General features: G+C 42.0%; 1 protein-coding gene and 1 long non-coding RNA gene across 2 annotated transcripts; one reads left to right on the forward strand and one right to left on the reverse strand.

Moving 5' to 3' along the window:
• Nucleotides 1-4,996: 4,996 nt before the first annotated feature.
• Nucleotides 4,997-6,049, forward strand: LOC120705138. The gene is made up of 2 exons (XR_005687800.1): nucleotides 4,997-5,089; nucleotides 5,735-6,049. It is a non-coding gene; the product is annotated as an uncharacterized LOC120705138 (long non-coding RNA).
• An 11,060-nt stretch (nucleotides 6,050-17,109) lies between these two features.
• On the reverse strand, nucleotides 17,110-20,699 carry LOC120703498 (probable xyloglucan endotransglucosylase/hydrolase protein 26). Its single transcript, XM_039987606.1, has 4 exons — nucleotides 18,461-20,699; nucleotides 18,245-18,345; nucleotides 17,902-18,095; nucleotides 17,110-17,768 (listed from the first exon to the last, which is right to left on the reverse strand). The coding sequence occupies exons 1-4, from the start codon at nucleotides 18,639-18,641 to the stop codon at nucleotides 17,351-17,353; spliced, it is 894 nt and encodes a 297-aa protein (XP_039843540.1). The 5' UTR covers nucleotides 18,642-20,699; the 3' UTR covers nucleotides 17,110-17,350.
• Nucleotides 20,700-22,398: the final 1,699 nt, after the last annotated feature.

Raw genomic sequence — 22,398 nt, forward strand, 5'->3', positions numbered from 1 at the left:
TCCAGGTACCTTTATTCTTTTGTTTGCTAGCTTGCATAAATTTGTTTGTTTGTTCTGGCAAGAGAAAATTCTGCACTCCTTTTAATTTGCTGAATCATTTGAGAGTTGGCACAACCCTTTTTATTTTGCTTTTTCTATGTTGTGTACCTGATGTCTTCTTAGGAGTTACATATATAGATTCTGCTACCTGCTCAGGGTACAAAAATTAACATTCCTTTGTTTTTAGACAAAAAAAGGTCCTAGGTGTAACACCCCGGGTGTCTGCACAGTAATTAAAAAGGTGTCTGCACAGTAATTGTGTATGTTTGCTATGCATCATGTGCTTGAATTGCTTGAATAGGATCTTTTTGTAATTATGAAAGGTTATATGTGTAATTATGATTTTATGCAAGGTCCTTTATATAGTTATTTGGGAATATAGCTTTTGTGGAGGGTGTTTTTGTAAAATTTTAGTGCATTTAATGCATGGCAGCAAATTTTACTTTTAAGTCTATGTTTGAAGTGAATTTGCTTTGAAAAAGACAAAATTTCTAGAATTCAAAATCCCTTCAATGATTTTAATTTTAGCTCTGGTATCTTTGGTCAAATAAATTTTTGCACAACATCAAAGTTGTAGATCTTGAAAAGTTGAACAACTTTCATGTTGGGCACTTTTTCATTTGAGCCCTATTTTAAACGTTATCGCTGGTTTACAGTTTAGTCCCTGGATTTTTTGGAAATTGCAAAATCGCCCTTAACCCCATCTCCCACCTCCCTGCTCTGCTTCTCGCCGCCGTCCACCGACAGCGCCGCCCGCCGGCGCCGTGGAGCGCCTTCCCGGCCATCCCGGCCGTGGAGCGCTGTCACCCACGCGTCGCCCCGGAGCTCCTCCCCCTCCTGTTGCCTCGCGCTGGAGACCCCCGGCCGTGCCACGCGCGCCGCCGAGTCCAGAAGCGCCCGCGCCGCCGCCACCTTGCCGTCGCGGTGAAGAGCCCGCTGCAGTGGCCGCCGTCCTCGTCTAGCGAGCGCCCGAGCCCTACAAATACCCCAGAAACCGATTCCTACCGCCCTTTTGCTCTCTCCTCGCTCCCACACCGCAGAACACAGTCGCCGCCCCGCTTGAACGCCGGCGAGCTCACCCCGCCGCGGAGCCGCCACCCCAGACCCGCTCCACCCCAATAGCCCCCACCATTAGCCGCGCCTCGTCCTCGCGCAACTCCCAGGCCGCTTCCCCTCGCCCAACCCTCACCGGAGCACCCTCGCCGTCGGTCGCCTCCGCCGCCGAGCCGCCCTGCTCCGTCGAGCCGCCACTTCCGAGCCCCTCCCCGCACCCCAAGACCACCCTGTGGTGCGCCTTGAACCCGTGGAGCTCCCACACCCCTCCACCCTCGTCGCCGGTGAGCCCCTCGCCGGGAAACGGCCGGTCAACCGCCGCCTCCCCTCTCTGACCCGGCCAAGGGACCTCGGGTTGAAAGGAAAGAAAACCCAGGGGGTTATTTGAATAGGCCTAGACTCAGATGAATAGTGGCTTAGGGGCTGCTTTGTAATGATTTTCAGTGATCTTTGAAATTCAATATCAATTCATAGAAAATTCGTAAAATAGCAAATCTTGATGTTTTGGAATCCTCTTGAAGAGCTCTATGCTGTAGAACCATAAGATGTTAGGCTTTAGTTGCAAGTTTTTGCTGTAGAAATTGATTTGTGTTTCTAGTGCATAAATATTAGTTGTTTTCATCTTTTTCTTAACTACTGTATAAAGCCATGACTTGCAGTGAAACTTTTATGGTAGTTTACTCATGTGACACTAGCTTTGCTATAAAAATTTCATGATCAGTTCTATGTTGTAGCTATTTATTTGATTTAATCCTTGTTTAGTAGACTTTAATTATGGTAATTAGTTTCTATTCTTGTTAAATCCTGAAAATATTCCTGAGTGTTCATATGGAGTATCTTAGCTTGTCCTGAAAGTTTGAGCTTTAGTTCATGGCTAGATCAGGATCTAAAAATATATCTTGCTAATATGTTGTTCTGTTTTGTTTATTTTCTCTTATTTATTTCTGTGTATATAAAATCATGAAAAATTCATTGTAGTTAGTTCTTTTCTGTATCAATCTCCTGTTAAATTTTGAGCTTCTACTTTGTTCTAGTTTGACCTGTATAATTCAAGCTTGATCTAGATGTTTTCTGAATGAAAGAATTGTTGTGATTAATTGGCTACATATCTTGGCATGATTTTTTACAGGCTAGCTTAGTCTGTTCATGTTCTGTTTAGGGTAATTTTTACTAAATTTATTGTTGTTTGTGATCTGAGTTGTTGATTTAGTTAGCAAACCTTGAGTTAAATGCTATAGGAATCAAACACCACTCATTTTATGAAGTTAGTATATCTTGCTTGTGCTGTTGATCATGATGCCTTGTGTAGTTAAATTTGTTATTTAACTACTCTATAAACGATTGCCCATGTCTGTTTTTAATGTTGTTCTTGCATTACATGTAGACACGACTGCCTTATCGGACGGGACGTACGAGCTGATCCCGGAGTCTGACGGAGGTGATCTCGAAGCTCAAGTAAACACTGCTGAACTAACTGAAGCCCCGGACCAAAGTTCGGAAGAGCCTAGGGCTGAAATAGTTAGCAACTATCGAGAAGGCAAGCCCCGGACCTAACCTATATTTCAAATTAATATCGTTTACTGTATTACTTACTTGTGCATTTACAGTTCTTAGGATTTGAATTGAAACCCTAGATGCATGATCCTAGGAACCTATGTATTGGACACTAGACTTGAGTTCGACTACTTGCTAAGCTTATAGGACCGGTAAAAGTCGAGTGATTGCCTGTCACTCGCGAGCTTTATAGGAATTGCCTGTTTACTTTCTGTTATCAATATAAGGACGACGGACGGGGTTGTGATTAATATCATGACTTTATGTGAGACCCCGTCTGTGTTGGTGAACTTGCTAAGGTCGCGGTGTGTGGTAGTGCTGGTTAAGTTTTTGAAAGTACTAGTCACATGCCGTAAATATGGTACGCGGCAAGCCTAGTAGCCGATTGGACCGGGGAGTGGATATACCTTTCACTCTCTCAGTAGGGATAGGTTTTATTTTTATGTTGCGCAACACTACGACTTCAAGGGACAAGGTTCGGTCTTGGAGCCCTGTAGTCGGGGAGAGTGACCCTATCCACAAGCCGGAAAGAAAAGTCAACGGTTGTTTGGGAATGACCCGACGGTGTTCCAGACGTGTGTACTAGGTTATCCTTGCAAGGTTGAATTTCGATTCAGAATCGTCCGCCTCTCACGATGAAATGAGATTGCTTGATCTCTTTGCCACACAGAGTAAGAAGAGCAACAATACTTTAATCAATCTTGATGTTTGCTTAGATTTCTACCATGATTGGATAGTAGTTGCTTACATAGAATGGTTAATCAACTAGAATCTTGAAAGCTAAAACTTGCAAGTAAGGACATACTCTTTATTGCTTTTCAGCAAAAGAAAACCAGAGCCTCACAAAGCCTTGCATAGTCTAGCTAAGGTGGGCTACTTATACCCGTTGACGGTTAAGTCTTGCTGAGTATTAGAATACTCAGCCTTGCCGTTGAAACCCTTTTTCAGGTATGAGTTTTGAGGATCAGATCGCTAGCTTGACCTATCCTTGCTCGTTGCCTCCTGGCTGGTCCGTAGAGTGGGATACGTCTTCGACCGGCAATGACTATGACGAGTGATACCATGCTTGGGCTAGCCTGGTATCCTTTTTGCGACGTGTTGTAGCCGTCGTGTTTTATCTTCCGCTGTTTAAACCCTGAAGCTTTACACTTATGGCTTGTATAACTGTTTTATTTAAGTTGGCTTTGTAATACTGTTTTTAACTGGTTTGTAATCGTTACTATGCCTGTATTGTAAAATTGTGGTTGTAATATCTCTGGACTCGCCTTCGTGCGGGGTATGCTTGTTCGATCCGAGAATCGGTGGTTGTATCGGGACGTTACCCGACAGACCAAGAATTGTTCCGTTTGAAGTGCGTTTAAGCTAATGTTGCCTTTATGGTGATGGCTTGCACACTTGAGCCGGGATAATTTAGGCGGTTCTGCCACACTAGGATGAGGTTTGCTTGAACATTCACAAATGTTTCTTACACATTTAACCAGCAGCCTTTTTTCTTTGTTCCTTATAGTTGACAAATGTGCTTTTGATTACTGTCCTCAATTGCTAATATTGCGAGAGTTTGATGACACTGATGCTCTAGGGGTAATTACTAGTCCTCTGCTAGTGACAGTGGCCATACTTATTGCAATTCATGCCCAGTTATTTGCTACCTATCGTCAGTTTTGTTGATCATAATTGTCAATGTCATTAGTTTCCATTATATTTCCTTTGTGCCAACTAAAATTAAAAAAAGTTGATTACCAGAAGAATTTAAACAAATCTTTAGTAGGCATTTAAATACTATTCAGATAGCATTTTAAATTTTTAGTTCAAGCATTTTTTTACATTCCATATGTCTCGTGTGATAAATTCTCCTTTTGTCTGGAATCAAGTCTGTTACATCATTACAATCACAGGATAAATAGATTAGCTTGCAATGGATGAATAAGCACAGACCTTTTCTGAATTAAATGTTCCTTGTTTATTTCTCTGTACATTTTGGAGCAGTGTGATTTGGTTGACATGCAAATCCTGGACTTCTTCCTCTTTACCTGAGCATTCATCCCTTAGTTAGCACATTTTTCATTTAACTTTTTTTTTATCTTGGTGAGTTGTTTATGTTTGGTGATGCAGCTGCATGACCCGAGGCAGCAAGGTTATTTGGGTTATTAAGGAATTATAGTTGGGACACCGCTAGTATGATATGCCTGCAGGTGCATCCGATTAGTTACCAAACTTCATTTGGCGGTTAGAAAGTAATAATTGCTACGAGAATAGGCAAATAAATGTACTATGATCAAGCAATATTGTCATAAGGTCAAGGCAAAACACTGCAAATCGTTGGTGTGCATTAAGTACAAAGCATCTTTCTTCTCTAATTCATCTTTATTTTTTCTATTCTTACATTGTAAGATCCCAGGTTATCTAGCAGGGAAGATTAAGTACAAAGCATGAAGCAGACATGGTGTGCATTATGAACCAGCTCGAGTAAATAAGTACATAGTGATAGCAAGTACATTTCTTGCATTCTTTTTGTCTAAATATGTACTTCATTAGGCAATAATGTTGTTCTAGATTAGGCAAATTATGCAATTGTTTAAGGCAATAATATGGTTCTGAATTGGGCAATAATGTGTTTCTGACAATTTTCTGAATTAGCAAAATGTGATCATGAATTAGGTCATATATATAGAACTAACAATCTCTGTTACCAGGGTGCCTTGCTGATGTTTACTCCTAATACTAACTGCACTCTCTATTCTTTTCATGTTTTCGATTCTCGTTTTGGTCACACAAAACAGTGTTTAGGATCTGAAACCTGATAATTTTTATGCATGCAAGTTTATTTTTCATAGTGAATCATCACTATAACATGCTCTTAGGCTGTAAGGCTTGTACTATTGTATTTTTCGGTATATCCCTTATTGAGTTCTCAATAAAACGGTTATACAGAGGCAATAATATTGATTCCTAATAAATAATTTTATTGTTGTATCTAGGCATAACAATACCTTTATTTAAACAATTTTGTCTAAGCATTTTTTTTGCAACATTACGGCTAGAACACACAAACTAGCATGTCGATTTTTTTGCCATCTACATTTTGCAGCTTCAACAAAAAGGACTGGGTGGGGGTGAGGCTTGACCAGCAGTGTGCATGTGAAGAATTTGGCCAAACAACTTTGTAGATCTAGCAATTCTATTAGGGGCAGTTGAATAAGCAAAGGTGGTTCAGATTGTGTCTTTCGGCAGCGAGGCTGGTGGGAGGAGAAAGCCTAAAATCAAGCAATTTTTTTGGGTTTGTACATTTACTAAATTGCTTCAGAGTTTATTACGATATGCTTTCAACTTTCAATAAAAGTGCTTTTTGGGACTACATGGGAAAAAAATATCATCGAAATATATTGAAGTGAGATTTTGTTTAGATGGTTTTGTTGAGGGCAATTCAATGGTACAATCAGATTTTAATTTTGATGCTCAGGGGGTAAAGTTATGGCTTTTTTTTAAATTTGAGATTGCTTTTGCATGTGCTGATGTCATCTTTTTTGTCTTTATCTTATGAAGTTGCACTCCGGTACCAATTTTTTACAAAAAGAGAAATCCGATACCTCTATATGGTCAAAAAAAGGGTATGCCATTACGGCCGGCCGTACGTTAGTCGTGTCCATCTATATATACTAATAAGTGTGTTCTTGATTGTATATATAAAATAATATTGGCCCATGTCAAGTTATCAACTAGATAGTGTGCCATATATAACTTGCATGCTGGTTGCTGGAAGAAGAAGAACATTATTACCATTATTGATAACAACTGCAACCAGAGGTTTGAATTGATGAACCTGGATGCATGGATCAACAGTTGGATCAATGCAAAACAGTATGTCTTCAAAAAATAAATCATCTTATGTATGTAGGTCCTGAAATTTCCACCGTACATGCCCGATCCGTGCAAGTACAAGTAACTGCTGAAATCGGCATCGCAAACTTGTACTTGCGCAAAGGATGGATCAGCACGATGACGATGCATGGCAATGGCAGACAGCAACATGTGTGAGGATTGCAGCGGCGGATAGGATGGAATCTTTCGTGAGGAGCTAGCCGATGGAGATCGTGCTGGTCCATGAACAGCCTAGCAACGGAAGCAGCAGGGACAAGATATGATCTCAAAGATTTTTTTTTTTTGAAAATAACGGCAGGAGCACTGCCGGCCACATCATATAAGGAGAAGATCCAGGTCTTAAAAATTGTCAATTACATAAAAGAAACAAACACAACTTCGCTAAATTAAAATTCATAAGAACTAAAGAAAACATTCGGGACGCCGCACGCCCTGAACTGTAAGTTAACCTCCTCCTTAGCACCACCAGTAGTGGCTCAGCTTCCTTTCTTTCCTTCGAAAGTTCTTCCGTTCATCTCCTTTTATAGATTCCAGGAAGGAAGTACTGCCGCTTTCGTTCTTGTACTGTCCTTGCAAGAGAACAGCTAGCATGTTGTCCAGATATTGCTAGCACGTCCTTGCAAGAGAAAAATACATATCGTGATGGAGGATGGCAATGATAGAAGAATTGGATCAGATCTGATGAATTGGAGATGCTGGCATGTTCCCAGTATTTTCCAGAAATATTCTTGGGCCCTGTACAGTAGACCATGATCATATGGAGTGTTTAGTTATCTTCCACACACAAGGAGAACAAATGCGCGTTCTCTCGAATTCAGCTAGTCAACATCTTGTAATTAGGAAAAAATGTAAAATGTGCTCTATGTCTGGGTTAGCTATTGATCTGCTTATTAAGCAATAATGGTGGTTGGAAACAGTGGACGCGGGCTATAGTAAAATTCTTGGTGAACAGGAAATACAATGGTCAATGGATGGGTTAATGTTACGTTCCAGTTCCAGAAGTCTACAGTTCAGAGTCCTATCGTCTTAACAGAAAAAATTTACAACAAGCAACGTACATTACCATATATTTTCCCAACAACCACAAAAAGGGACAACGCTTAACCTGGTCAAGTGCAATATATTCAAATAGAGTTGCTGAGCAAACTCGCAGCGCACAGCGTCTCCACGGACTCTTAATTTATCCAAGTTTTCTTTGAAAAGTTTAATTTATCCAAGATGACTACTCATCTGGATAATAATGTAAACAAATTCAGCATGCAACCAAAGAAGCTGTCAGGTCAGTGGCAGCACAGGGCGATGGCCCGGATGGGGGATATGCCGTGTGGGCGAGGGAAATATGCTCTGTACTGTGCTATACGTGAAGCTTCTGGTAGAGATCGATCAGGATCAGGTGACGAAGGGGCCAGGCCCGTGAAGAGGGAAATAAGGAAATTTAATTTGTGGCAACAGGGAGACGAGGGAAATGTACAGCGTCTAGCCCGCGCCCTTCGCGGCGTCACCTTCACGTTGATTGATTGGTGCACGATGCATGCCACGGTGGAAAGTCCCATGCTCGGCCACTCATCTTGTCTGCTCAAATATCACTATGCTGTATTGCTGTGTTAATTTGCTCCCGCGATATTGAACTGATCGCACCTGCCTAATTGGACACTTAATTCAGATGTCTCTGCAGCTGTAACAGAGTTGCTCGCAAGTCGATCTGGAGACTTCATAGGTTGAATCAACTTGAGAGTTGAAACAATGATTTTAAGAGTAGCCAGAAGATAATTTTATATTTCAACTGACAACAATATATAGTTACATATCCACTTTAAGGCCCTGTTTGGTTCCAAATAAGTCACCTACTTATAAGCTAAAAAGTGAAAAAAGTGACTTAATTTACCAAACAACTCTATCTTATAAGTCACCTCAACTTATAAGTTTTAAGTAGCTCCACCCCAACTTAAAACTTATATTCCCCTTTTCTGTGTGGGACCCACACCTTTTAAGTCACTTAACAATTAAACACCCATGACTTATAAGTCACCTGACTTATAAGTAGGTGATTTATTTGGAACCAAATAAGATCTAAAGCTTGATGCACACATCCCTGCGTTTCCTTTATATATTTAATAAATTTGTATGCTCTTGCACATGTGTAGGAAGCTGAGTCTCACATATCGCTCAAGACATCATTATCCTTAGACCATTGTGTTTGATCAAAAATATCATGAAACTGCAAGAATTGTTCAAAAGCTTCATATGACAAGGGGATCTCGAAGAGATTATGTGCCTCATTATTCTCTTTGCTTTGCATGGACTTGTGTTGCTTTATTTTTTGTTTGTAGCAAAGGAATTTAAGGATCAAGACCGATGACCAGAGGGGGGGAGTGAATGAGAGCTCTTTAAAAATTCCCCTCGATGAGAGCAAGACCTATATCCCGATTGCTACTCCAACACGCCTCTCTCTTCTAACCACCAAGGTGACACAAGCCAACTCGTGACGAATTCACCCTAGGAATATTGAACGGTTAGGCAAAGCTCGATGCAAAGCGGACAACGAATATTAGCCAAAACGCCAAGAGCTCCACTCTAGCGGAAGCAAACAGCTCGAGCAAAAAGCTACCATTAAAACTTCACTTGAACATGCACAAGATGATTCAACAAAGATTAGCAAAGCTCAAAATCAAGTGAAAGCAAAGCTTCACCAACAAGCCGATCAAAAGCCTCACCAAAAGAGCTAGAGCTACTCACTATAAAAGGAGTCCTCTTAGCTAAGCATGCAAAGGTATAGAAGCAATTAGAAAGATCAAGTACTTACTAAGCATGTAAAAGATTATTGAGAAATAGAGACTCGAAAAAATAGTTAACACAAGTTAACTTAATATGCAAAGTATCAACAAGCAATGGATCACATACAAGAGCTCAAGTTCGTTTAGTCCGCAAGATAATTAACACAAGTTAATTAAGCATGCAAAGGTTAGCAAGACCAGATACTAATTAACTAACCTAAGCAAGGGATCAAATAGCAAAAATATGTCCAGAAAATAAACACATAAAAAAACAGATCAAACCTGAGTCTCGTGAGCGCCTGGGCCTTGGCACCGTGGCAGGGCTGGGCGCCTGGGCCTTGGACCCGTGAGGCGCACGCCCTCCTGGGCTGACCCACACGACCTGGCCTGCACGTGCTTGGCAGAGCCAGAGCCGTGCATGCCCGAGCCCAGGCTGGTGGCGCTCCGCTTTGCCTGCCCGAGCTGGACTGCAGCACTTGCTTGGGCCGCGATGCTCTCTCAGCGTGGGCCGCTGCGGAAGCCTCCCGCTTGCGCTCGAGCTTGGCCGCAGAAGCGGGCCGCCGCTCGCCGCGCTGCTGCTCGGACCGTGCGTGAGTGCTGCCCCGCGCGAAGAAAGCTCCTGCTCAGTACAGAGGGAAAAAAAGGGAAAAAACGCGGCAGAGCGATGTATCGCGGCGTGCTAAGTATTCCGATTCATTGCCTGAAGATAATGATTACTCCAATTCAGCACATTAAACAACATTGGCCCAAAGGTGCATTTACTTCTATACTGTTGTCCCCATATTAGCCTGCATGCGAGCATGCGGTTTGCAACACACATGGCCCACGCCTCGATGCACGGTAAGTTTTCTCTTTTTTCTCTCTTTTCTTATTTCGCACACACCTTCCCCATCCCTTGAAGATCTCATCCTTGCGCGGGCATGGCTGCAGGCGGCCGCCGCCATAGCCTGCAGATGCGTGGAGGCAGCAAGGTGGCCGGCACCGGCGGTGCTGACTTGATGAAGCCCCATGGCGGGATCGGCGACCTCGTGAAGTCGGGTGGTTGTATCGGCAAGCCTATTGCTTGCGGGATTAAAACGCACGCCGGCGCTAGCGGGTGTTTAAAGTCATGGGAAATAAAATTGCATGGTGATTGGAATTACAAATAATGTTTGACTCACCTAGTAGAGGCCATGCATGATTATAATGTTAATGTAATTAATTCTGTTGTGTAGAAGACATGTTGCACTCTTGACTTGCATGTGAGGATAAATTTGATAAAAGTTGGAAAACATTGTGTCAAGTAGGAGTATTAAAAAAATATTATTATCAAAGAAAACTCTTTGTGTACATATTTTAATCAATGTACTCTTGAAATAGTAAATGCAAATAGTTGTTGATACGAGGCTTACTGATCATTTGTTACATCTCTTGCTAATGTTGAACAGCTTCTAAGTCTAGGCCAAAATCATCTTGTTCATGTGGACCCTGAAAGCTGGTATCTCCATCTTGTTGATGGTCTTCATGAACAACTGAAAATTGCAATAATGTGAGGACAGAAAGTTGTTTGTACACACAGTACATTTACTTGTATGTGATGGTATTAAGAGAAACATACCTTGATTCATTTACGAACATTAGGATTTATTCCATGGGCACCAACATGTTCCTCTTCTTGGAGATAGTGGGACTGACCTTCGGTGAGTTGATGGACTTCATCTTGCTGAAGATGGTGCATATCATCTCCATCGTCAGCTGGTTGTTAATTCAGGTCAGACAATAGCTCTCCACTTCCTTGATCTGATACTATATTTAGATCTATGGTCATGGTTGAAGGTGGAATGTATTGAGTTTGGAGGATGTCAAGCATCTGAAGCCTTTTTATAGTGGGGCCAATGGCGCCAATTCAAATTTTGGATCTGCAAGTTCCTGCCGCGCCAGAGTAGTAGTGCTAGAACATTTTGTAATAGTTCCCATCTAAAAAAACTTTGTTTATTGGACTTTGCTCATTCGTAGCTTTGGCAGAGCCGTCTTTTTCTGCTAGTGATGTCAACTTCACTTTTTAGGGGTAACAATCTAATTTCACAGCTACAATGATTTGCACATTTGAATACCATACGTGCGATTATTATGGGACGGGGGAGCAAGCAAATATAGCACGGCGGTGCGGAGATGCGAATAATTGCTGTCACGGGCGTGGCTGCGATAGCGCCTGTCGCCGTAGCAGGTGGCCACACTAAATGGGCCGATTCTATTTATTTTTGCATTTTGTTGGTACGGGCTTGGTGCGTGGCTGGCAGGCTATGCCTTCTATTACCCCTGCGGTGAGATGGACGGTAGCCCCTATTCATTTACTTTTTTTCTTCATTCTATTTTCTATTCTTCCTCCTATTTTATTTGTTATTTCTTTTTAATTTTTATTTCTTTCATCTTTTGACCTTTATTTATATGTCTTTCATTTATAATCTTCATATACTCTCTTTTAATGGAATAAATTCTAATATTTGTTCCAACGGAATAACTTGTTCCATTTGTTCTGATGGAACAATTTGTTTCAATTGAATGAATTCTAATATTTGTTCCAATGAAACAATTTGAACAATGGTCCGGTTAGATGCAACAAATTCGAATAACCAATTCTAAAATTTGTTCTATTTCAACAAATATTAAAATTTGTTCCAATGGAAAACTTTTGTTCTCGTCTCTAATGCTACAAAAAAGTTTAGTCCCAATTACATTTTTTTGTTCCAGTGTAATATTATTTATTTAGGTTGTTCGTTTGGTTAGGATGTATGACTTGGTTTGGTGTCATGGTTTTTTATCATGCACTAATTTATCAAAGAGAAATATAAAATTTGATTAAGCTTTTCACGTTTCTCGCGCCCATGAAGTAAGTGCAGACAGATAGTCGGGCCCGCTAAGAAAATAGAATCTAGTGCCCGGCAGCCTAAGAAGAACAGAACAAATTATCAGGCTAATGAATTTAATTGGCACGAATCAGTAGAAAACCGCTTCCGCGATCACTCGTATCGCGAGTTACTGCTAATCGGATCCAAAAGCACCCCTCAATAATGAAGAATGAATTATGAATTATGGAAATGAGAATCAACATATCTCTCTGATTGCTTAATGTTTCCTTCAATCCTATATATTCAGCCCAATTTGACTTTCCAACGATTCAGCCCAATTAATGAGGTTCCTTCTGCGTAGGTTCGTATGGCAGTAACCGGCGTGTCTTCGAATAGGACTTGTGCGGAGGTGTTCCAGCGCCTCGCTACCTGGTCTACCTCAGTAGGGGGTGTAAAATGGTACGGATATTTTCCGACCGATCGAGAGGTGTTGGATAGTGATTCAAATATTGTTTTCAGATATCTCGATGTTTTTTCAGTTATCAGATATGAATTCGGATATCAGATTCGGATACAGTATGGGTAATTTCTGTTGAATATCGGATATCCGGTCACATAATTCGGATATCAGATTCAGATATTAAATTTGGATAGTTTTATAATATATATTTTTAATAAAAAACAAATTTAAACTCTAAAACATTATAGCTAATTCATTTCAAATCAGAAAATTACAAAATTAGTACAAAAAATTTCTAAAAAATATAATCTACCTACTACCACAACTCCAGTTTTACAATACAAAATATATACATTAACAAAAATTAAATTTGTCTCTAAAAGTTTATAACTAATTCATTTTAAATCAGAAAAATATAAAATTAGCACTAACAATTTTTCTAAAAATATAATCTATCTATTGCCACTCTATAGAAGTTGAATCTTATTTATTCATAGTATAATTTAAGAACTAAAGTCAAACTTTAGCAATAATTCAACCTTCCATTTTAATAAAAAACTCAATATCGTATAATAATTCGAACTCTAGCAATAAATTAATGTCTCGTACATATTTATGCATGTGATAAATTAGAATGCCAATGTCGTGTAATTGAGTGCCTAAAATGGTATGTAATCTATTGTTAATGTGGTTAATCAAGCATGCTTTTAGTTCAAAATAACCTCCAAAATAGATGAATCAATTCGAGTGCGTCAAGTATCATCAATATAACAAGTTATTGTATCGTATAATTGTGTATTTCCAACCTAAGCTATGTGGCAAGTTAGAATGTCATGTAATCGAATCTCTCTCATCTATGTAATTGTTGGAAGAGTTGTGTATTAATTGCTTCATTAATTATAATTTAATTAGAATTCAGAATCTTTGGATGTTCGAGTGTTACAACATGTGCGATATGAATAAATGTTGCCTTTATTCGATATCCTAATAAACATCCATGCTCGACATGATCCGCATCGGTTCACCCCGTATCTGATATAGACATCTATTCGTATTCGCAACTGAAGCAATCTAAATTTGCATTTGTATCTGAGACTATCCGAATCCGAATCCGATAGAAAATGTAAAAATAAATACAATATCAACAATATCTATCTGTGTCCCATTCGTTTATATCCCTAGCTCCACTGCAACCATTGATTGGCTTCGCATGCCTGAACGGCAAGATGGGCTGGGCTGGCTTTGCAGTCGATCAAACATATATTTGGGCTGGTCAGGAGACCATCAGCGTCATCTGAACCCAAGATGTGTTCATGTTTTTTTTAGATAATGGAAAAAATTCCGGCTTCAAACCCCTCTAGAGAGAGGCATCAGTCTGTAATTATTATAGTCACACACTTAGAGTTTAAACCAAACTGAGTTTAAAATTAAAGACCAATACAAAAAATGAAGAACCATCCATGGGACGCGAATAACTGCAAAGCTGAAGACTCTAGAAGCTGGCAAGCTTCGACTAGCCGCTCCCTTTGTCATCAGTGTGCTACAACAGAGCCCACGACCGGAGCCAATATGTCCCCCTGAAAAGCACCTGCAAAAAAGTTTTTGGTCTATAATTATTAAACACAATATCATTCCTTATGAGCCAAATTGACCAGTAAATAGCTGTGGCTCCCGTCAATAAGAATATATTGTGTTTGTGCCCTCCCTGTTTAGACCAGTTATTAAACAAAAGTTCTATATTTACTGGTGGTGGTATACCTAACACAAGATGAATTGCACGCCATAAAACTTTTTCGCATAATGACATTCAACAAAGAGGTGTTGGATAGTTTCCGGCTTACTACAGAAACAGCAAGCTTTATTCCCATTCCAATTCCTTCTAGCTAAATTGTGTTTTGTTAAGACCACTCCCCTTTTAAGATACCACATAAATATTTTTATTTTGAGAGGAATCTTCATATGCCAAATTTCTTGTGTAGCTTTGAAACTGTTATTGATTAGGTGCCTATACATTGAATTAACTGTGAATGCCCCACTTTTATGTAGATTCCACATAAACAATCCATCCCCTCATTTAGATTAATATGTACAAGATTTGCAACAAGGCAATACCACTCAGTTAACTTATCCCCAACTTAAGCTCTTCTGAAGGAGACATTAAGTGGGTTCGAACTAAGTACTTCTGCAACAGTTGCATGTTTTCTTCGTACTATATTAAATAAATTAGGGAATTGGTCTTTCAGCTTCTGGTTACCTAACTAATTGTCTTCCCAAAATCTAATTTGGTTACCGCTAACCAGCTTGAACCTCCCTAGATTTAGGGATTGGTCTTTTACCCCCATCAGGCTTGACCAAAAATGTGAATCCCCCACTTTTTAACTTCTTTGGCTTAAAGTTCTATGCTTCAGGTTCTTGTTTCTAAGCAAATCTTGCCACAAACTCTCTTCATTACACAATTTGTAAAGCCACTTGCTTAGGAGGCATTTGTTTTGTATATCTAAATCTTGTATCCCTAATCCTCCTTGTTCTTTTGGTTGACGGAGAATGTTCCATTTGACCAACCTATATTTCTTTTTATGCCCGTCATTCTGCCAAAAGAATCTTGACCTGTAGTATTCAATTTTTTAGGACTCCTCTCGGGACCTCAAAAAAGGAGAGCATAAACATAGATAGACTAGAGAGCACATAATTAATTCAGTTTTCCTTTCCATCCACTTAGTCTTTTTTCTATTCTATCCTCTACTGCCTTCCAATCTTTATTTGACAACTTTCTAAAATGCATGGGTGTCCCCAAATAACGAAAGGGATAAGAACCTATATTGCAACCGAATAATTGTGAATATTGATATTTATGGTCTCCTGCATCCCCAAAGCAGAATAATTCACTTTTTTGAAAATTAATTTTAAGACCAGATAATTGTTCAAAAACAAAAATAAGAAGTTTCAAATTCTTTACTTGTTCAATATCATGGTCTATAAAAATAATTGTATCATCTGCATATTGAAGGATTGACAACCCGCCATCAATTAAATTTGGTACAACCCCTTTCACTTGACTATGTTCTTTGTCTCTAGACATAATGATTGCCAACATATCCACAACGATGTTAAAGAGTATGGGAGACAGAGGATCACCCTGCCTAAGACCCTTTTTAGTTTGAAAGTATGATCCCACTTGATCATTCACCTTTATCCCCACATTACCTCCTACGAAACATTTAACCCACTCACACCACTTTGGGTCAAATCCTTTCATTCTATAAGATTGTTGTAAAAAATCCCACTTAACTTTGTCATATTCCTTTTCAAAGTCTATCTTAAGAATTACTCCATTTTGTTTTTTTGTGCGAAGATCATGTATTGTTTTATGGAGAATGACCGCACCCTCCATAATGTTTCTTCCAGGCAAAAAAGCTGTCTGAGTTGGTTTAAGGATTCTTTGGGCAACCTTCACAATCCTGTTAGTGGCTACCTTGGTGAAAATTTTGAAGCTAACATTCAACAAATAGATAGGTCTATATTGTTGAATTTTCCTTGCGTTAGTACTTTTAGGTAGCAAGATAATTGTTCCAAAGTTGAGTGAGTGAAGTGGCAATGAGCCCCTATGGAATTCCTCAAACAGAGCCATTAAGTCTCCTTTTAACACATTCCAGAAGACTTGATAGAACTCAGGCGGGAAACCAACTAGATCGGGAGCTGTATTATTTTTCATTTGAAAAATAGCCTCTTTTACCTCACTTTCAGAAAAGGTTTCAACTAGAAGCTCATTTTCCTGTGGTGAAACTTGAGGAATATCATCACGTAGCAACTCGTCCATAGACACAAAATTGTTATCTGGTGGTCCGAACAACTTTTTATAATATTTGTTGATATATTTTTTAAGTTCAATATCACCACATATTAGACCTTCCTCTTGTTCCAATTGGAAAATACGAGTCTTCCTATGGTTTCCACTTGCCACTAACTGGAAGTATTTTGTGTTCGCCTCTCCCTCCAATAAGTCTTTTACTTTAGCCCTTTGATACCATTTCACTTCCTCTTCCCTTAAAAGCTCGGTTAATCCATTGTTTAGGGCATGTTTAAGATTTAGCTCATTGCCGTCTAAAGGTGTTGTTTCTGCCTTTTTATCTAACTCATCCAATTTATTCAATAGTGACTTTTTTTCCTTTTCGTATGCACCACTAATATTTTTGGCCCATCCCCTCAAATATTGCCGCAAGCGTCTGATTTTTGCCCACCACTTCTCTATGGGTGTATTGCCATGTAGTAGTTATTAATCTATCTGGTACTGCTCGTGGTTGCAATTGATACAGTTTAGAAGTTCCAAAGTAAATATTTGCAAGAGATGAACGGGTGCAACTACTAGATAGACCCTATCCTTCATTTTGGGAACAATGTGAGTTCACGAATCCTAAACCACATTAAGATTTTACATTGAACAATCAAATAAGTTCCAAAAATAATAAGAAGCAATATTTTCCTATTGATACCGCACAACAATTTAATTTCATCTTCTTTTTAATATAATATGCAGCTCTCTTCAGTCTGGTTCATTTAAAAACTTATATAATAACACAATAAAAATAAATGAAAAAACGATTTAATTGTTGATACACACCACCATAATCAACAAATTAAACCAATAACACTACTGCATATTACACAAAATACGTGCAAAACTCGAAGGTCAAACAGAAAAAGAAAAATGAATTCAGTGTACATATGATGTGTTGCATTGCATCGATCACTCTCAACTCATCTGGTTAGTACTGCTGCATGCTGCACTCGGGCGGAACCGTGCCGTTGTACCTCTTGCCGTCGGCGCAGTAGTCGTAGATGGTGTAGCCGAGCTGCACGGCGCGCATCTGCCGCAGCTGCGCCTTGCTCAGCTGGCACAGGTCCGGCGCGGCGTACCAGTTGGCCGGCGACGCGCAGCTCTCCGGGCACCTGGCGGCGCCGCCGCCGGAGGTGGCGCAGTCGCAGACTTGCAAGTTGATGTCGCGGTACTCGGCGACAAAGGGCGCCTTGGTCCAGTCCGTCTTGACGCGGCCGCCCTGCGTGGCCCAGTCCTCCGCCGCCCAGATGCTGGAGAAGGCGTACATCTGCCGCCGCGTCGGGAACGGGACGCCCTGCGCCGAGTAGTTCCGGAACACGCGGATCGGGATGCTGTCGATGAACCACCTGCATCATGAGTTCATAACGATGAGCGTGCAGGTCAATGTCGTCGGCAATCTCTCGTCCATGCTATGGTTGTTGAATTTCGACGGCACGCACTGATCGTTGATAAAGAATACGCTAGGAATGCAGAACCTACGCGATCATGCACTCGTTCCAGAAGATGGTGTAGTTGTGGTAGTCCGCGGTGGGATCGAACCACGGCCGGAACTGCATCTCCTTCTGGCCGACGCCGTCGGCGAAGACGTTGGTGTGGACGGTGTAGGGCTGGCCGGTCTCGTTGCCCAGGAACTCGAAGTCGATCTCGTCGTGATTGTCGCCGATGGACGACGTCTGTTCATGTTCGGATACAACCACAACTGTGCATCATGAATAACTGAACTACTGATGAATGTGATGATGATTACGATGATTAATTGATTATGATGATGGTGATGGAGGAGGAGATACTAATCTACAGTTGCTGTTGGATGACTACTCACGTAGTAGGTGGTGACGGTGCCGGCCGAGTTGCCCTTGACCAGCTTGATCCGAGTCGAGACGCTGCCGAAGATGAACTGCTTCTTGGTCCGGAGCATGCAGCCTGACGACAGACATGGATACAGATCAGAAGGCACGCATGACATACTGACATTGCAGTAGTACAACGAGCAGAAGGCACTTGCGAAATGATGAAAATCTCTGCACAAAAAGTATACCAGAGGAGTTGCTGACGAGGGAGAGCGTGAGGTGGTTGCCCCCCTCGTCCATCTTGGCGTTCTGCGGCTCCCACGTGATGTCGCAGTCGTCCCGGAAGTTGGCGCCGACGAGCCCGACCTCCAGCGCGACGGCCACCAACGCGACGGCGGCGACAAGAGCCGCCTTCGCCGGACTCGCCATGCTTAGACTTCGATCGTGCGCCTTCCTTTCTCAATTCTATTTTTTAAAAAAAGTTTCTCAATTCGAATTGATAGATCGATGCGTTTCTGTGCTGACAGCTTGTCAGAAACGTTGAGGAGCTTTGCTTACATATATAGCAGCCTGCTAAGATCGATCTCGTTTGGGGGTGTTTGAGAGTTTCTGGCACGCATGTAGTGTAGGCGCGCAGAACAAGATTGACATTTCAGTTCAAAGGATATTTAATTTTTGCCAGCTTCGTTTTTCGAATTATTTGAATAATACTCTGACGGCATCGTTATTGATTTGTTGGTCTTCATTATTCTTGGCAGGGTTAGTGCTAGGCATGCAAAGCTGCGAGCACAAGAGTTGTTTGATTTTTGCTGGCTGGACAGGTAAGCAATGACCAGGCAAGGGCGACGTCGCGACGACTACTTCTGGACTAGTGCTTGCCCTTAACTCGGGCAGGCGCCGGTTGGTCAATGGTCTCAATGGCCATTGCTGTTATTGTCACTTGTCAGGGCGGGCATAAAACATGGTGAAAGCATTTGATTAAAAATGAATTAGTAAAGCCACAACTGATTTTGGCTTAAAATATGCACACAGCAGGAATTAGTGAAAGCAATGGTTTGGTAGGAGTGACTGGATCAAAACAAATGTTAATCAGGCCGACAACTTCTACTGATTGTATATAATAATGACAGGAGTGAAATGCATGGGGGTCCTTAAATTTGTAGTGCTGTGTCGAATAGGTCCATCAACTTTGAAAACACATTTTTGGGTCCCTAATCTAATTGAGTCGTGCACCACAGGTCCAAAGCGCGACTGGAGCACTTTTTGTCAACGTGGCCACGCCAACGTGGCGTCCGCCTGGTTTTGGGGCACGTGAGGGGAGTGGGTTGGCGTGGTCATTTTGCAAGTTGGCCCCTATTTTCCATTGGCTTGACATAAGTCGCCCTCTACTCCCCTCGAGTTCGTCGAGGGTTGGGAGAAGCGACCAAGAACGGCGGGGACGGCGATCAGGCGGAATCGGTGGTGAAGTCAGAGGAAGCAGGGAGGAAGAAGGATCGAGGGGCATCTGTGCCACGCGGCATCCATCGATGACTACGGCCGCGGCGAATCGGGGTCATGGCGCCTTCGTTGCGGCGGGAAGGTGATCCGCCACCCGTGTATGGTGAGTTAATCGGAACCCTAACCAGTGAAATGGGTGTTTGTTTGGTATTGCTGGGTGGATGTATTGGTAGGTTTGAGCCAAAATCAACAATTTTGAGTTGGTTAGGGTTTTGATTTGTACCATTTTTTTGCACTGTGAAATCGAAAGAACTGAAACTTTGAAATTGGTTTGGTATATGCAATGTAGGTGCTGACAGTAATGAGTTCACGATTGTGATCAGGGGCGAAGCTAACATAAAAATTAAGGTAGTGCACCCATTAGGTAACAAACAATTTTTTTCTTGTGATATACGGTAAATATTTGTAAATTTAGTGGTAAAAGTTAGTATTACCCTGGTGCCTGTGCACCAAGCTAGCATGCCGTGGCTTCGCCCCTGATTGTGATGCACCATGGGGGTTTCATCGTTGGTCTGGGGTCTAAACGGGCTTATGTTGATGGTAAAGTCAGTTATTTTGATCATTGTGAGGCAGATAGTTAGTCTCTTCTCTGGTTAGATAATTTCCTTGGGTAGCTTAATTATCTAAAGAGTACAAGCTGTAAGGTTTTTTGGTTGCTTCCAGGGAAGGATCTTGCAGATGGGCTTAGAATTTTAAGTTCTGATGCTGACACACTGGTGATGATGTCTATTGTTCACAAGTTTAACGAGTTTGTGCTGTATGTAGACCATGATGACCATATTTCGAGGTGGGCATTCGGTCTAACCGAGAAGAACCGAAACGGAACCAAACCGAATCGAGAATTTCGGTTCCCCCAAAACTAGAACCGGTCGGTTCCTGTGGAGTTTGGGAACCGGCTAAGTTTGGTCTCGATTAGTTCGGTTCGGTTTCGGTACTAACTAAACTGACCGAGCTGCCGTGCCGTGGCCCGTGGAAGAAGCTGCCGGTGCCGTCGACCTCGCGTGCGTGCCGCGGCGCCGTCGACCTCGCGGCTCGCGCGCGCCCACCATCGCCTCGCCATCATACGGGCCCGCTGCACCGCTGCCGCCCTGCCCCCGCCGCTCTGCGCGCATCCGTGCGCTGCGACGCTGTCAACCTCGCGCTCGCTTGGGGCACTGTCGACCTCGCGGCTCGTGCGCGCCCGCCGCCGCCTTGCCCTCATGTGGGCCCGCTGCACCACCTCCGCCGCTCCGCGTGCATCCGTGCGCCGCGCACCCGTGCCGAAACATGGACGCCGGGGGTGGGGAGCGGCCAGTGGCCGAGCGCGGCACCATCGAGGCAACGGGATCTAGCAAGTGGAGGTGGAGTAGGGCGCGCGGGGTGGAGACTGAGGAGAAGGGCGGCGGGGTGGGGAGTGGGGACTGAGCACTGAGGAGGGGGCGGCGGGGTGGGATTGGGATATGTGCGCTAGGTTAAAATTGCTAGATGGGCCGGCTTGGGCCAATTTGCATATGGGCTCGGTTCTTCGATTAACCGAGCTCAGAAACCAAACTGAACTAAAAATTTTGGTCCATGATAAATGAGAACCAATAGCGAACCGAAATTCTCAGTTCCGGTTCTTTCGGTTCCGGTTCTCAGTCAGTTCGATTCGGTCTTCGGTTAAATTTGTCCAGCCCGAACCATATTGCAGGGCTGATTTGGGATGACATCATAGCAAATCCAGTAGTTTCATTGCCAAAAGTGTTATGCCCCAGAAAAGTTGAATATGTTTAGAAGAATGAAAATGAGAAGCTGCCAGGATTATATTCCAACCTTCAGACGATTCATGATTTTGAAGTGGGCCAAGCTGACAATGGTAGCAGTAATGAATGCAGTGACTTAGAGGATCAGGATTTTGTAGAGAGTGATTATGATATGGAAGATGATGATGGTCTTTTCTGGGACAATGTTGATGATCAGGTGGTGGATGAAGGAATCCGCAAGGGGATGAAAATTGGGAAAGGAAACGAGGGTACAAGTAGGAAGGGAAAAGGACCAGCTGTTATAGAGGAGGAAGAACTGTCAACAGATGAAGAGGATTTGCTGCCACCAGACTCTGATACTGAAGGTCAGATCAAGATGTGTTTCAATTCATTTAGGGCAGTGAATATGCACAACCCAATATTCAAGGTGGGAATGTTGTTTGAGTCAGTTGAGCAGCTAAGAAAGGCAATCACATAATATAGTTTGAAGGAGAGGGTTGAGATCAAGATGCCAAGAAATGAGCAGAAAAGGCTAAAGGCACACTATGCAAAGGGATGTCCTTCGGAATTATATGCTTCAAATGATAGTAGAGCTAAGGGGCTACTGGTGAAATCATATTGTGGTCTGCATAACTACCAAAAGCAATGGGTTTTGAAAAGATGTATCTCAAAATGGCTAGCTGAAAAGTATGTAGAATCCTTTAGAGCAGACCAAAAGATGTCACTCAGTAATTTTGCTAGAGTTGTTCAAAAGGAGTGGAACATGACACCATCAAGGTCTAAGCTTGCAAGAGCTAGAAGACTTGCTATGAAAGAGGTACTTGGTGATGAGGTACAGCAATACAAGTTACTTTGGGACTATGGACATGAGTTGAGGAGGACCAACCCTAGAAGTACCTTCTATCTTAGCCTTGATGGAAACATATTCAGCACCTTGTACATGTTACTTGATGCTTGTAAAAGGGGTT

The sequence above is a fragment of the Panicum virgatum genome, chromosome 4K (assembly GCF_016808335.1).
Source record: "Panicum virgatum strain AP13 chromosome 4K, P.virgatum_v5, whole genome shotgun sequence".
NCBI classification, from domain to species: Eukaryota; Viridiplantae; Streptophyta; class Magnoliopsida; order Poales; family Poaceae; genus Panicum; species Panicum virgatum.